Raw genomic sequence first — 16,056 nt, forward strand, 5'->3', positions numbered from 1 at the left:
TTTTCTTCACTGGGCATCTTTATTTGACAACTGCACCTAAATTTCATAGCAACCAAAAGCCTGGAAAAATCTTTATTAATTGAAATGAAATGGAGATTTCTTTCAGAGACTGCTTGTCAGCTACTCTACTTAAGACTTGAAAGATGATTTTACTATGATGGAAGGAAATATATTCCTGATTTCAGTGCTGCTGTCTCTGGCCTCTCTTTGCAGCAGAAAGAAGGAGATGTTAGGAATAGTGGGAAGAGCATTAGCCTGGGCTGACCTCACTCACGGTTTTGATTGGCTCTGCTTATTCAGATAACTTCATTTCTGTGGACTCTAATTTCCTATGTCATGAAGGTGTTGACCTCAAACACATAATGATTATTGGCTTTTAATTTGTTTGTATATTTCCTATGGCCATACTATCTCAAAGGATTTGGAAGAATTATGCATGTTAACATGGTAATGAGAACACTTCTTTTTATAATTCCTATAAACCTAGTACCAGATAGCCTCCTTGTGTACTTTAGTTGAGTGCTGTGAGGCTTAGGGGAAATAAATGGTTCTTTTGGTGGGCTGATAAAATAAGATTGCATGTGAAATTTATATTCCTTGACCCATCCATGTTTACTCACATAGTCCTGGTGGGTATACACACTGTGGTATACTATGTTTGTTGATATGCTCTTTTGAAGGAGTTGAACCATAAACATTTCATAAGAGATAAAAAACTGATAGAGTTTAGTTTTTGAAAGAATCATGAGAAAAAGCTTTTGGAGAGGAGAAGCTACAGGGATCTTTTTCAAAAATAAAATCAAAACTCTCCATGGGATTGTCATTTTTTTATCATCAATTGAGAAAGTCTTTATCAAAAGATCAGCAACATAGAATGGTGTTAAGGCATATCTAAATGTGCAAATATTTTTTTAAAAAGCCCAAGAAATACTAGGCAGAGAAGAAAAAAGATATGTCTTATGTAGTATGATACCACTTGGATGTTTTTTTTTTTTTTTTAAGATATGTGTGTTTACTCTGAACACATTATTTTTATGGTTTATTATCAGTTAACTTCCAGGATTTCCATATAAAATACAAAGCTGTAGTGAATGTTCTTGTGTACTTACGCAGATATATATTAGGTTAAATCCCCAGAAGTAGAATTGCAAAGCTTCGAAAGCATGTGTGTTTTTCATTTCGAGAAATAATGAATCCTTTTTAAAAATAAAAAATCAAAATTAAATCCATAATTTTATATTGATAAGGCTGGTGAACGGAATCAAATTTCTTTTCCCAGGTTTCAAGCCTACTCATCCAACCAAACCTCCAGTTTCAAGATATCCAGGTTCAGTAATTCTTTCTCCTGCTTATATTGCTAACAACTTTATAAGATGATGAGTGCAAAGTTATATCTTGTTATAATTTGCATTTTTAAAATAAATCTTATTTATTTATTCATGAGAAAGAGAGAGAGAGAGAGGCAGAGACACAGGGGGAGGGAGAAGCAGGCTCCATGCAGTGAACCCGACATGGGACTCGATCCCGGGTCTCCAGGATCATGCCCTGAGCCAAAGGCAGATGCTTAACTGCTGAGCCACCCAGGCATCCCTGCATTTTTTAAGTTACCAATGAAGCTGAACATTTTTGGTCTACATTGATTTATCCATGCCTTTTGCTCATTTTTTGAAATTAGGTTTCTAAAATATTTTTCTTGTTGATTTGTGAAAGCTCGTTATTATAAGTTAAAACCCTTCTAATATGAAGTGAACATTTTTTTTCAGGGGCTTTTTGGCCTTATTTTCACTAGTCAATTTTATTTTAAGATTTTTTTTATTGTATTCAATTGGTTATAGATTGCTTTTTTTGAAAATATTTTATCTATTTATTTGAGGAGGAAGGAAGGAGAAAGAGCATGAAGAGGGAAGGGGAGAGGGAGAAGCAGACCCCTGCTGAGCAGGGAGCCTGATTGGGGGGGGCGGAGTTCCACCCCTGGAACCTCAGCCAAAGGCAGATACTTAACTGACTGAGCCACTCAGGCACCTCTAGATTGCTTTTTATAACTTTTTGTTGCATGAGTGGCATACAAATATATTTTTGTAAATTTTCTTTTTTTTTTTTTTAATTTTTTTTTTTATTTATGATAGTCACACAGAGAGAGAGAGAGAGAGGCAGAGACATAGGCAGAGGGAGAAGCAGGCTCCATGCACCGGGAGCCTGACGTGGGATTCGATCCCCGGTCTCCAGGATCGTGCCCTGGGCCAAAGGCAGGCGCCAAACCGCTGCACCACCCAGGGTTCCCCTGTAAATTTTCAAACATTGTGAAAGTGTACAGAGTGAAGAATTACCCTTCTTTTTCTCTCTAGTTGATTAACTGAATTAATCATAGTTAATAGTTTAGGGTGTCTATTTCTGTACATCAACGTCCTTCGATATGTAGTTATACATATAGTTGGACATCTTTTCTTTTATCTTAAATAAAATTGACATCATATTGTATATATTTTTCTGAAACTTGCACTTTTTCCATTTAATGTCTTATATGGGGGGTTGTATTTAGATTTACTGCCATTCTCTTCAGTGATGACCTTGAAATGTATACCATATTGATTTGGTTAGCTATTCTGTTAGTGTTCTTTTACACGTGTCGTTATTTTATATCAATAGATAGATGGATTAGCAGATGTAATGATCTTTTCCCTAATGGCTACACATGTTGTGTCTTCCTTATAAAAGTTTTAGGCTTTCCCCATGCTACAACTTTATAAACATTTTAACCCTGAGTTCTGATTGCAGTCTTTGCATTTAAATCATTGGTGCATCTGAAATTCATTATGGTGCATGGAATGAGACAGCGTTCCTGTCTCCACCCACCCCCACCCGGTGGCCAAGGAGGGACATCTGTTGAGTAAATTGTCCTCTCTCCAACAATTTTCAAGAGCCACTTTTTTTGTCATTAAATTCATAGGTCTTCTGGTCATCTTTCTGTTTCCTTGGACTCTGACAATTCTCAGGACAGCACTGAATTGTTCTTTTTTTCTCCCCACTCTAACAGAACTATGATCTGTTTTAATATGTGGCAGGAACACCTTTTCAGAAATATTTGGACCATTCTGTATGTTAATAAAAGATAAGCTTTTATTATATTTTATTACTATTTTAACCATGGTAAGTGTACATTTCAGTGGCATGAAATGCACCCACATTGTTTGTAACCATCGCTACCAGCCATCTCTAAAACTTTTCTATCATCTCCAATTGAAACGTTACATTCATTAAACAGTAACTCTCCCCCCACCAGCCCTGGTAACAATTCTGTTTTCTGTCTTTAGGAATCTGGCCAGTCTAGGTATTTTATAGAAGTGAAATCATTTCTGCCACATCTCACTTGACATGATGTGTTCAAGTTTCACCCACCTGGTACCATATATCAGAGTTTTGTTCCTTTTGATGGCTGAATAATATTACATTGGTTTTGTATATTTTGCGTATTTTTCCATCTGCTTTGGCTACTCTGAGTAATATTTCTCATTCCCTGCGGGGAGCCCGATGCAAAACTCGATCCCAGGACTCCCAGATCACAACCTGCTCCAAAGGCAGATGCTCAACCATTGAACCACCCAGGCGCCCTATTTTCTGCTTTTTGATAATCGCTACCATAATATATGTTAGGTAATATACATGAGGTAGTATCTCACTGTGGTTTTTATTTGCATTCCCCTAATGATTAATAATGTGTTACACATCTTTCCCTGTGCTTATTGGCCACTTGCATATCTTCTTTGGAGAAATGTCGAAGTCCTTTGTCCATTGTTGATGGGTTGGGCTTTTGTTTTATTTTTGAGTTTTAGGAGTTCATTTTATATTTTGGATATTACTCCCTTATTACACAAGTTTCAAGTGTTTTCTCCCATTCTCTTGGCTGTTTTTTCACTCTATTGTTAGTTTCCTTTGATGCACAAAAGTTTTTAGTTTTGATATGGTCTAATCTATCTGTTTTATTTTGTTGCCTATGCTATTGGTGTCACATTCAACAAATCGTTGTCAGATTCAACATCATGAAGCATGTGCTCTTATTTGCTTCGAAGGGTTTTATAGTTTTAGATCTTTAGCATCTTTGATCCATTTTGAATTAATTTCCGTGTTTGGTGTATGGCAAGAGTTAAAATTCATCCTTTTGTGTATGTGATTATCCAGTTTTCAAAACCATCTGTGAAAAAGATTTCTCTTTCCCTATCAAATGTTATCAGCACCCTTGTGGAGAATTACTTGACTATATAAGCAAAGGTCTATTTTTTGGCTTCTAGTCCATTGGTCTGAATGCCCGTGCCATTCTGTTTGATTACTGTAGCTTTATAGTAAGTTTTGAAATCAGGAAGTATGACTCCTTTCAAGTTTGCTTTCTCTTTTCATGATTGCCTTGACTATTCCTAGTCCCTTGAGATTCTAAATGAATTTTTGGATGGATTTTTCTATTTCTGCAAAGAGCATCATTAGGATTTTGATAGGGGTTGCACTTCATCTGTAGATTGCTTTGTATCAAATATACATCTTGGGATCCCTGGGTGGCGCAGCGGTTTGGCGCCTGCCTTTGGCCCAGGGCGCGATCCTGGAGACCCGGGATCGAATCCCACGTCGGGCTCCCGGTGCATGGAGCCTGCTTCTCCCTCTGCCTGTGTCTCTGCCTGTCTCTGTCTCTCTCTCTCTGTGTGACTATCATAAATAAAAAAAAAAAAAAATATATATATATATATATATATATATATATATATATACACATCTTAACATTAGTAGATCCACCAATCCACGAACACAGGATTGCTTTCCCTTTGTGTCTTTTTAAATTTCTTTCTACAATATTTTATAGTTTTTCAGTATATATGTTTATTTCAGTCTTTTACTCTTTTTGATTCAATTGTAAATGGAATTGTTTTCTTAATTTCCTTTTTAGATTGCTTCCTTTTAGTGTAGAAATGCAATTGATTTTCACGTGTTGACTTTGTCCTACAACTTTACTGAATTCATTTATTAGTTCTACCAAGTTTGTGGTGTGTGTATGTCTCTGTGTGTGTCTGTGTAATCTTTGGAGTTTTCTATGCAAAAGATCGCGTCATCTATGAACAGAGATCATTTTATTTTTTCCCAATTTAGATGTCTTTTATTTCTTTTTTACCTAATTGCTCTGATATAAACTTGCAATATTATGTTAAATAGAAGTGGCAAACACAGGCGCCCTCTCCTGCTCCTGACCTTTAGGGAAAAACTTTAGCCTTTCACTATTAAATATGTTGGGGGATCCCTGGGTGGCGCAGCGGTTTAGCGCCTGCCTTTGGCCCAGGGCGTGATCCTGGAGACCCGGGATCGAATCCCACGTCGGGCTCCCGGTGCATGGAGCCTGCTTCTCCCTCTGCCTGTGTCTCTGCCTTTCTCTCTCTCTCTGTGTGACTGTAATAAATAAATTTTAAAAAAAATAAAATAAAAAAAGAAAATCCTCCAAGACATATTAAGTGGAAAAAAATAAATAAATAAATAAATATGTTGGTCATGGAGTTTTCATAAATGGCTTTTGTTAGGTTGAAAAGTCTTTCTATTTCAGACCAACTTTGAAACTGTTGTAACGTCCTCCTCTGTATTTTAATTTTAAGTAGAATCATGTTGAATTCAGGCTAATTTTGAAGATATGGTAGTCCAATATTTGCTTCCACTACACAGAATATTTCCTGTGACAATAGAAAACTGTCCACAGGAAATATCAGTGGGCAGGAAGAAGGTTGTTGATGACATCAAATATAAATTTATAATCTACGTACTGGCACAAAAACAGACACATAGATCAATGTAACAGAATAGAGAATCCAGAAGTGGACCTTCAACTTTATGGTCAACTAATATTCGACAAAGGAGGAAAGACTATCCACTGGAAGAAAGACAGTCTCTTCAATAAATGGTGCTGGGAAAATTGGACATCCACATGCAGAAGAATGAAACTAGACCACTCTCTTTCACCATACACAAAGATAAACTCAAAATGGATGAAAGATCTAAATGTGAGACAAGAGTCCATCAAAATCCTAGAGGAGAACATAGGCAACACCCTTTTTGAACTCGACCACAGTAACTTCTTGCAAGATACGTCCACGAAGGCAAAAGAAACAAAAGCAAAAATGAACTATTGGGACTTCATCAAGGTAAGAAGCTTTTGCACAGCAAAGGATACAGTCAACAAAACTAAAAGACAACCTACAGAATGGGAGAAGATATTTGCAAATGACATATCAGATAAAGGGCTAGGTTCCAAGATCTATAAAGAACTTATTAAACTTAACAGCAAAGAAACAAACAATCCAATCAGGAAATGACATGAACAGAAATTTCACAGAGGAAGACACAGACATAGCCAACAAGCACATGAGAAAATGCTCTGCATCACTTGCCATCAGGGAAATACAAATCAAAACCACAATGAGATACCACCTCACACCAGTGAGAATGGGGAAAATTAACAAGGCAGGAAACCACAAATGTTGGAGAGGATGCGGAGAAAAGGGAGCCCTCTTACACTGTTGGTGGGAATGTGAACTGGTGCAGCCACTCTGGAAAACTGTGTGGAGGTTCCTCAAAGAGTTAAAAATAGACCTGCCCTACGACCCAGCAATTGCACTGCTGGGGATTTACCCCAAAGATACAGATGCAATGAAATGCTGGGACACCTGCACCCCGATGTTTCTAGCAGCAATGTCCACAATAGCCACACTGTGGAAGGAGCCTCGGTATCCATCGAAAGATGAATGGATAAAGAAGATGTGGTTTATGTATACAATGGAATATTACTCAGCCATTAGAAATGACAAATACCCACCATTTGCTTCGACGTGAATTGAACTGGAGGGTATTATGCTGAATGAAAAAAGTCAGTCGGAGAAGGACAAAGCTTATATGGTCTCATTCATTTGGGGAATATAAATAATAGTGAAAGGGAATAGAGGCGAAGGGAGAAGAAATGGGTAGGAAATATCAGAAAGGGAGACAGAACGTGGAAGACTCCTAACTCTGGGAAATGAACTAGGGGTGATGGAAGGGGAAGTGGGCGGGGTGTGGGAGTGACTGGGTGGCGGGCACTGAGGGGGGCACTTGACGGGATGAGCACTGGGTGTTATTCTGTATGTTGGCAAATTGAACACCAATAAAAAACAAATTTATTATTAAAAAAATAGAAAAAAATAAATTTATAATGTATGATACCACTCTTACTGAGAAACATTAGGGAAAATGAAATTATAAATAGTTTTATACAAAGGCAAAAAACAAAAATCAGTGAATTTATGGATCTTTCAGCTTTAGTCTGTCTTTCTTTTTTACTTATTTCCATTTTTTCCCCTAGGTTATCCTGAGGCCAATGAATATCTATCAGTTGAAGACTTTGAAGAATTAGGTATAATTTTGGCTACTACTTACTCTGCATTATGAGGTCTTGGAGTTCTACATGGGCATATCTATTGTGTTCCAATTATTTGTAGTTAAGGAAGGAACAAAGTTTCACAAAATTTGACATTTATAATTATTTTAGTAGTCTAGATAAGATAATAAATGTAAGTGGTACTATGTATGGAGACCTGTAGGTAATTTACTCTAATTTAGGAAATTCTAATGGTCCTCATGAGCTTTACTAAATACCCTGGTGTAGCAGTGACAGCACAAAACAATGAAAAGTCAGATTCTGCTGAAGAGTTTCACAAAGTCTATCCTAAATCTGATAAAAAGAGTTCTGTGAACAGAATGAGCTGGACGTACTAGCACTTGTGCTCAAACTAACCTGAGCAACAGTTCTGTTACCATAGCATATAGAGGATCTGATCTAAATTAGATGCAGCTACCCCCTAGGACCCTTGTGTGCTCAATCTTCAAACTGTTTTCATTTTTTCTCAGATGTAGGCATCCTTGCTGTGATTGTTCTCACTATCCGTAAGTAGCCCAAACGCCGATGCCACTTAAATCAAAATATGACTGCCAAGAAGTGCATTATTTTTTAAATGACTTTTCAGTATCTATAGTTTATATACCTTGAAATGAAGTACACCAGTCTAGAACAGCCTGACCTTGTATATGATACACTGATACACTACACACTACTACACTACACACTACGTTTTGCTGGTGGATGTATATCCTTTTATACTGTATGTGTCCACTTAGTAACAAAGCCTACTAAACACTACATGTGTTTTCGGGATGATTGGTCATGAGTTTGTGTCCCAAAGATGCTTTGGGTAATTTTCTAAACTAAGCAATGATTCTTCTGTGGTTTATTGGGGACTGTTAAGTGACTCCAGGGAATGGACTTTAGATAGTGAAGAGTCCAGACAGAATGTAAATAGATAATATGCTTAAATAAAATAACATTTTTCTGACCACTGAAATGCAACCGACACTTACTTATTTCTGCTGCTAAATTTTGAGTCTTGGCAATCCATTCTCAGAGTTCTATGTCCTTTCCCGGTTTCTTACAGTTGTTGGCATCGTGGTACTTTGCACCTGCCTGTACAGATGTCTTAAAAGGGAGAAGAAAGGGTAAATTAAAGTATATTCCTTCCAGCTCATAATCCTCCTCACTCTTGACATACTTTTGTGCAGCTTTTTTATTTGTCCCGCATGCTGTCTTTTTTGAAAACTATGCCTTTGTGAGTGTGCCATTCAGAGTTTACTGAAACAATCTCTGGCTGCTTTTACTGTCACTGCACCCAGATCCCTCGCAGAGTGGCTCCAGGTATTAGGACTGCAAGAAACATTTCTGTGGGATTTGAGGTTTAAAATATGTGTCAAATCATGGACCATTCTGGCACCTTCCCTACCCAGCTTTACCCTATTTCCTAGATTGGACTAGTGGCCGAGATTAGATTTAGAACCGTTCACTGTGAAGACTTGGGACGGTTGTATGCACTGGAAACAGAAGTTTCCATCTGTCTATGCAACTCAGGTAATTATAAAAAGGTATGTAGGTTCTCATGCAAATGCCCAACCTGATTTGCTTTTATTTAGAGTCGATACTTATCCTTGTTAAACTGGGGAAGGACGAGCAGCACTATTTCATTTCCCTCTTATGTTCTCTTAATTTACTAGGTTGCCATAAAACTGATGGGGTTTATTAACATTACTGAGATTTGTAAGATTTGTAACATTTGTAAGATTTACAAGGCACTGCATCAGCTCTATTCTTGTTTTTATCTATAGAACTGCAAAAAGAGGAGGCTTATAATAAAAAAAAGGTGTACAAGTACATATCTTCTAGGGAGAATAGAGTTTTTAAACATCAAACTTAAATTTTAATGAAATCTCTTTCAATTTAGCAAAAGACGTAGAACAAATCCTAGAGCATAGACCAAGATTAGGTGCTTTGAAATGTCTGATTTGTAGTGATTTTTTTTTTGTTTTTTTTTTAGGAATTTTCTTTCCCTGTAGCTTTGGAAATAGCTTTAAGATCAAACCTAACAATTTTTTTAAAGATTTATTTATTTATTTATTTACTTACTTACTTACTTATTTACTTGAGAGATAGAGGGAGAGAGAACAGAGGGAGAGGGAGAAGCAGACTCCCCACTGAACAGGGAGCCTGATGTGAGGCTCCATCCCAGGACCCTAGGACCATGACCTGAGCTCAAGGCAAATGCTTAACTGCCTGAAACACCCAGTCACCCCAAATCTAATCATTATAAGGCTCTTGGTATTCATGGTTTTATGATATATTTTATCTTTATATTAATCATTTGGTTTAGGCTATGAAAAAAAAGTACATTTTTTACACAAAGAACTCAAAGTTTTTTATATTATTGCTTATCCTTTTTAAGTCACAAAGCCTTCATTTGAATCTTCAATCTTATATTTGTAGAACGCATGATATGTATATTGGATTTCTCAATCAGTAGTATATCTTTTAAATTACAAATACACAATAGTAATGAGTAGGAAATATTGTCAGTGGACTATTTGTACAAGTCCATAAGTTTTGTGTAGAAAGAACTTCTCACAAAGCAAAACAAAATAGCTCTCTGCTCCTCAGTTTTCCCTTTTTATTTAAATTCTCCTACATCAAAATACTTACTGGTTCCTTAACAAGTATTACTCTCTCCAGCTACCAATTAATGGATCTTGCAACCTGAGCCTCTGGTTTAATTTAAGATGGCAACGTTGGAGGACCCTAAACTCACCTCCTTCTCACATGCACGGAATCTACAGCTACATACAGAGCAGTTCTCTTGGAAAGAAATCTGAAAACTAACTGGATGGACTCCTATACATTGGTGGATAAAACACACATCAAGGGGCACCTGGCTGGCTTAGTCAATGGAGCATCTGACTCTTGACCTTGGGGTCATGACTTCAAGCCCCACATGGGACGTGGAGCCTGCTTTAAAAAAAAAAAAAACAAAAAACAAAATTCACATCAAAATGGATAGGAGAGACTGGGATAGTATCTCACCATAAACTCCTCCCCAAATGTGGTAACCCACAGTCAGGCAGGAAACTCACAACTCTGAGCGGCTTCCTGGGAAGCAAAATATTTGAACCCCACATCTGGCACCCCATCCTTTAAGACCTGCACCTGGAGAGATGGGTCTGCAAAACATCTAGCTTTGAAAGCCAATGGGGTTTATGTCTAGCAGGCTATATATAGCAAACTGAGAAACAGTTCTTGTAGTGCTTCTGTGGATTGACTTTGGCTAACCCCCCAGGGTACAATGGAGAGGCAGCTGTCTGAAACGCCTTGTCTTCCAGTGAAAGAGACCTATTTGCATGTCTTAAAAACTTTGGCGTGAAGGGCAGGCATCTAATGTCATACACACCTAGCAGGCAACTGAAATACTCTTCAAAGCCCATGAAGGCTGGAGGGCCCCATCTTCCTGTTGTCCCTCTCCCTGGCTCTCAGCTGCTGGTATCTTTCAGAAGGAAGCTTGTGTCCACATCCGAGGCTTTGGTGCTTGTGGCTGCCACCCAGAGAATGCCCCTTGATTGCCTGGCACTAACATCCATGGGGCTTGCAAGACTGTAACAGAGAAGGAGCTATTAACTGGCTATACTCTAGGACACGGCACTGAGGCAGCAGCCAGAAGTGCCCCCGCCTCCCCAGTTTTTCTGTGAAAGAGGCCTATTAGCTTATCCACACAGCTGAGGCCTGAGGGATTTAATTTCTGTTTAATTGATGTTTTCTGAATATGTTGCCCTTTAGGGAATGGAAGTTGGAGGTGAATATACCACTAACCAGAGTAAATCCACCTCAGAGGCAGAGCAGATGCACCAAATGGTTTCCACAAACCAGTGCATCAGTTTAGCTTTTGATCCAATTAAAATCTTAAGATCTATTGAACTTATTTTCTAGTTCTAGTACTCTCATGAGTGCAACCACTAAGCCATAATGCTGACATTTTAATTTGTTTTAAATGTAGTCACCATCCTTTGATGCTGCTTTGAACTGTGCATGAATTTTGGTATGAACATCTGGCCTGTTTTCCCTTAAATGACACTTGTAGGACAACTTAGCAGAGCATCCCTAGTAGTATATAGGTGGGGAAACAATTTTTAAAATACTCTCCATATGTGGGATCCCTGGGTGGCGCAGCGGTTTGGCGCCTGCCTTTGGCCCAGGGCGCGATCCTGGAGACCCGGGATCGAATCCCACGTCGGGCCCCCGGTGCATGGAGCCTGCTTCTCCCTCTGCCTATGTCTCTGCCTCTCTCTCTCTCACTGTGTGCCTATCATAAAAAAAAAAAAAAAAAACTCTCCATATGTAAAGAACTACAATTCAAAATAAATTATTCATTTGCAAAGAAAGTAATCTAAAAAATTTTTTGTTCAAAGATTAATGCCAAGCCTTAAGATTCATTCTTTCAACAGCTCTAAGATGTGTTTTATATATTGTTTAGTGTTAAATGCCTTTATGAATATGTCTATGCTGCTTCTGCCCTTAAACATTACAAAACAGAAACCTGCATATTGGGATTTTGAACAAGTTTGACTTCCTTAACTAAGAATACTATTGGAAAATATTCTAAATAGGGTAGGATTCTATATGTTAACTGTTTTTAATTTCTTGGTGATTTAAAGAAGCTAAAAAGTGTATGGCATCGGTACTGCGCTTTTGAGAACTTTTTTGTTGTTGCTGTTTTTATTTTTATTTTTTTGATTTTTATTTTTTTGAGAACTTTTTAAGCAGGCTGAGAAATCAATTAGGAATTCAGAATCAGTTGCGAACTCCTGTACGACATCAGAGAGCCCTGGCTCTCCTAACAAGAATGCCAGCCGGTGGAAAGAGTGAACACTGCGGCCTTGCAGGGGACTCTACTCTTTAAGGAAATTGGATTCCCCTCTAAATTCTGGCAATGGGTCATCTTCTCCCTACACTTGAATAAAGAGGTGTCTTCCTTTAGACAATGTCATGTGAAAGGGGTAAGTTTAGCAGGAATATATCCATCAGTTAACCTGAGGTTGCATCAGAATCTTACTTTTTAAGAGCATCGCAGGCTAAAACCAGAGTAAAAATTCAGCCACGTATTTCAGAAAAGAAAACGGGGTTTCTGCCTTGGTCAGACAAGGGGACAGAAAAAGCAAACAGCTGAGGTAGCATCTGATGCTCGGGCCCAACAGAAGGGGGCCTGTGAGTCCTCACACCAGGCAGGGTCTCTCAAAGAAGCCCCGTGGGCAGAGGACGGCCCCTGGAATTCAGATGATGCTTTTCCCCTTGTTTTGTTTTGTTTTGCACTTTTATATATTTAGTAGCACAAATTAGGCCAAAGAAATGTTTCCTGGAGAAGGATGTGATTGGGAATGGAGCACGGACCGGAGTTAAGAATTGTCCTACAGATAAAGGCCCGTTCGTGAGGCACAGCGAGTGTTCCCTCGGGGATCTGGCCAGGGACTTGGGGAAGAGAAGCTTGAACATAAAGAAAGAGGAAATCTGAATTAAGCACAGAGGTGAAGTTTTATAATCCCCATGCACATACTTTTCAGGGACGTAGCACTTGCTTAGAAGCAAGGGATGGCTGTACTGTTTATTTTTGACAAGCCGAAATGGAGTGTTTTTCAACCAAAGATCATTATGCTTTTGAAAATATATGGACTTTTATAGTCGTTTCTGCTTCAGATTTAGATTTTTCATTTTAGTAGATTTATATGGGAAATGGATGTATATGTGTAAATATAAATTCTGTTTGTCAGATATTGACAAATGCGTGGGCAAACCTTCAAATGGAAAGTTCCATGGAATTACATGGAAAGAAACGCTTGGAACCTGTGAACAGTTTGCTACAGCTGTCAGAATGGATTTGCAGTGAAAGGAGAAGTCTCGTGGGCAGGGGTCTTTACCGTTCATTGCTTGAAAAGTGGATCTTCAGATGTTGCAAAAAATAAACCGTGAGCCGTGGAGAACCGTATGGGTGGCGACGTGTGCGTTGGCAGAGCGTCCTCCCCCAGAGTGCAGGCGGTGCGGGGGGCCGGGCCCTGGGAGCCCCCCTCCCGCCCCGGGGCGCAGAGCTGCCGCCCTCCTCGAGGGCTTCCTGCAGGGAGACCCCAGCTGCCCCCCCCCGGCCTCGCCTGTACCTGCTGTGCACCTGCTCCCCTGCGGCCCGCAGCCCTCGGGGCTTCGGACACCTGCCTTTCTTGTCCTGGGATCAGGGCTACACTGGGGGACCCGGAAGCCCATGTCCCAACAATGAGAGCATCAAAGCTGATTTGTTTAATAATAACGGTTTGCTTTTGTTCAGGGGGAAAAAAAAATCTTGGTCATTTTCCAGATTCGAGTTAAATCAGATTGTTAAACGTCCTTGATATTTTTGGAGCCACCGTCACACATGGGAGTCACCTGGGGAGTTTTGCAGAGGCCTGAGTCCCACCTCCCAAAAGTTTCTCATGGACTTGATCTGGGATGTGGCCTGGGTATAGGGATTTTTTTTTTAAAGCTTCCCAAGTGATTCTAATATGCAGCTAAGGTTGAGAAGCTCTGCATTAGTGATTCTCAAGCTCCACTGCCGTTTCCACATATAAACACTGAAGGTAAAGGCTTATATTTACAAAATGCTGGGTCTTTTAAATTATTTTTTGAAAGATTTATTTATTTTTTGAAAGATTTATTATTTTTTGAAAGAAAGAGGAAGTTGGGGGAGGGGCAGAGGGAGATGGAGAGAGACTCTCAAGCAGACTCTCTGCTGAGCTCGGAGTCCCACTCGGGGCTAGATCCCATGACCCTGACATCATGACCTGAGCTGAAATCGAGAGTCAGACGCCTAACTGACCGAGCCACCCATGTGCTCCATGAAATGCTATTTTTTTAAATTGAGCCTATTCCATCAGAATACAGTCTGAGACATAAGATGTTGCCTAGTTAACGAAACATGGCTATTTGTGGTTGGAAAAACCAGAGGCAATCTTTCTGATAGCACTGGATGAAAATTAGGTTGTCTATAAGAAAACAATTTATTAAACTGTATTTGGCTTTAGCTAGAGACTACAGAATACTTTTTCAAATTGGCATAAAATGTACAAAGGAGCTTTTAAGGTAACTACCAAAAAGTCTCCTGTAGGAATGCTGAAGAGAGAGAGGATTGGCAGGAATCTGAATTTGCATTGTTTCAGAATATTTTTGCTTTAAAAAAAATAGGCAGCTTTGGTATTTGAAAACTTAGTAATAATGCCTGACAGCTAACATATTAACCAAGAATGAACTTTCTTATATATTTTAATAATTGCATATTTCTACTCAAGAGCGGGATCTAACATAGTCTACTGACTCCCAGAAATGAAAAGCCAACTACCTGTGCACGTACATAATTTTTTCTCTGCTTATTTTTGCTTTAACCATTTCCAATTCCATCCAGGAAAATTTGCACTAAAGGGAGTCAATCTTTATATCACGTAGCACTGCTGCCCTCCTGTGGGCTCTCTGGGCATATGACGTTCCCGGAGTCCTTCCGACTTGGTCATTCAGAGGTTCCAGTCATCGCTGTGATTCCCAGAGGATATTTTAAATTTCATTTCGGATCTAGTATTAACTAAGCCTTTCTGTATTTCCTTCTGTGAAATTAACATTTTCATAAGGGGTAAACCCTGTTCCTGTTGCTTAAATACGGGGGAAGTATAACTTTGGGGCCTGTAGTCAATCATTTTTCCCCTTCCTCTTTCATTTCCTTCCTCACTTAGAAAAGTGAACAAATGGCCACAAATATAGAGCATATGGAGCAAGCTGTCTTGCAAATGGGTAGTAAAATTGCTGTTCACAGGAGAAGCTGCTTATATTTACATCTTAAATAGATATCTCCCCCTTACAAAGCTTTTTTAAAAAATGGAATTATTTTATGTGGCAGTGGCAAGCCTTGTGCCAAACTATGGAAGCCAAGCGAGAGCTCCGGCATCCCGGTGCTCAGGGCCGGTGGCTTCAGGGCGCATCTGGCCACCTCGGCCCTTTAGGTGAGCACTTCGTCACGGTGCCTGGGGAAACGCCACTCATCTGATCACCCAGCACCACCTGCAGAGGCTCCTGGGAAAACACCCCCTCCGTTTGTCTTTGGCCTGGGGCTTGGGTAGCACCTGGGCAGGACCCCATGGCACCATGCTTCTCCCGCTCTAGTGTGCAGGCAGGTCTTGCTGAGACGCAGATTCTGAGTCCGGGGAGCCGGCTGGGGCCCGAGGCTGAGCGCTGCCCTCTGTGGTTTGGGAGCCCTGCCCCTGACCTGTGATGCTACCTCTGGCGCTGAGGGCCTTGGCACATGGGATCCGGGCGGGGCCCTCACTGTAATCACCAGCTTCCCTGCAGGGGAACCCTGGGGAAGCTGACAGCAGGAGGGGCGGTGTGACCCTGTGCTCTGCTGCCGGCCTTGGGGGTGGAGGCAGGGCCCTCGCGCCAAGAGCGCAGCTCTGGGAGCTGGAAAAGCAAAGGAACGGATCCTCCTCGGACCTGGACCTCTGGCGGAAGCCCAGCCCTGCCAAAGCCTGGAGTCCAGCCTCGGGAAATGATGTCACACTTCCAGGACTGAAAGAAACGAGGCGGTGGTGTTTTGAGACAATGTGTGAATGCTAGAGTGGCACCCAGATCCC

The 16,056-nt window shown here is 40.0% G+C and overlaps 1 protein-coding gene across 4 annotated transcripts in view; it reads left to right on the plus strand.

Moving 5' to 3' along the window:
- The window catches only part of LOC102156626 (membrane cofactor protein-like), a 30,053-nt gene extending 18,390 nt beyond the window's left edge, over nucleotides 1-11,663 (plus strand). For 2 of the 4 annotated variants that reach the window (XM_038542026.1, XM_038542029.1), the window contains exons 7-11: nucleotides 1,280-1,327; nucleotides 7,361-7,411; nucleotides 7,906-7,941; nucleotides 8,487-8,547; nucleotides 10,106-11,663. In XM_038542026.1, coding sequence (XP_038397954.1) covers nucleotides 1,280-1,327; nucleotides 7,361-7,411; nucleotides 7,906-7,941; nucleotides 8,487-8,547; nucleotides 10,106-10,133 — 224 coding nt within the window. In that variant the 3' untranslated portion in view covers nucleotides 10,134-11,663. Of the gene's footprint in view, nucleotides 1-1,279; nucleotides 1,328-7,360; nucleotides 7,412-7,905; nucleotides 7,942-8,486; nucleotides 8,548-8,850; nucleotides 8,968-10,105 lie in introns of all 4 variants that reach the window. The other 2 variants (XM_038542027.1, XM_038542028.1) reach the window with 2 other exon arrangements.
- The last annotated feature ends 4,393 nt before the right edge of the window (nucleotides 11,664-16,056 follow it).

This window comes from Canis lupus, chromosome 7 (assembly GCF_011100685.1).
Source record: "Canis lupus familiaris isolate Mischka breed German Shepherd chromosome 7, alternate assembly UU_Cfam_GSD_1.0, whole genome shotgun sequence".
Taxonomy (NCBI): Eukaryota; Metazoa; Chordata; class Mammalia; order Carnivora; family Canidae; genus Canis; species Canis lupus.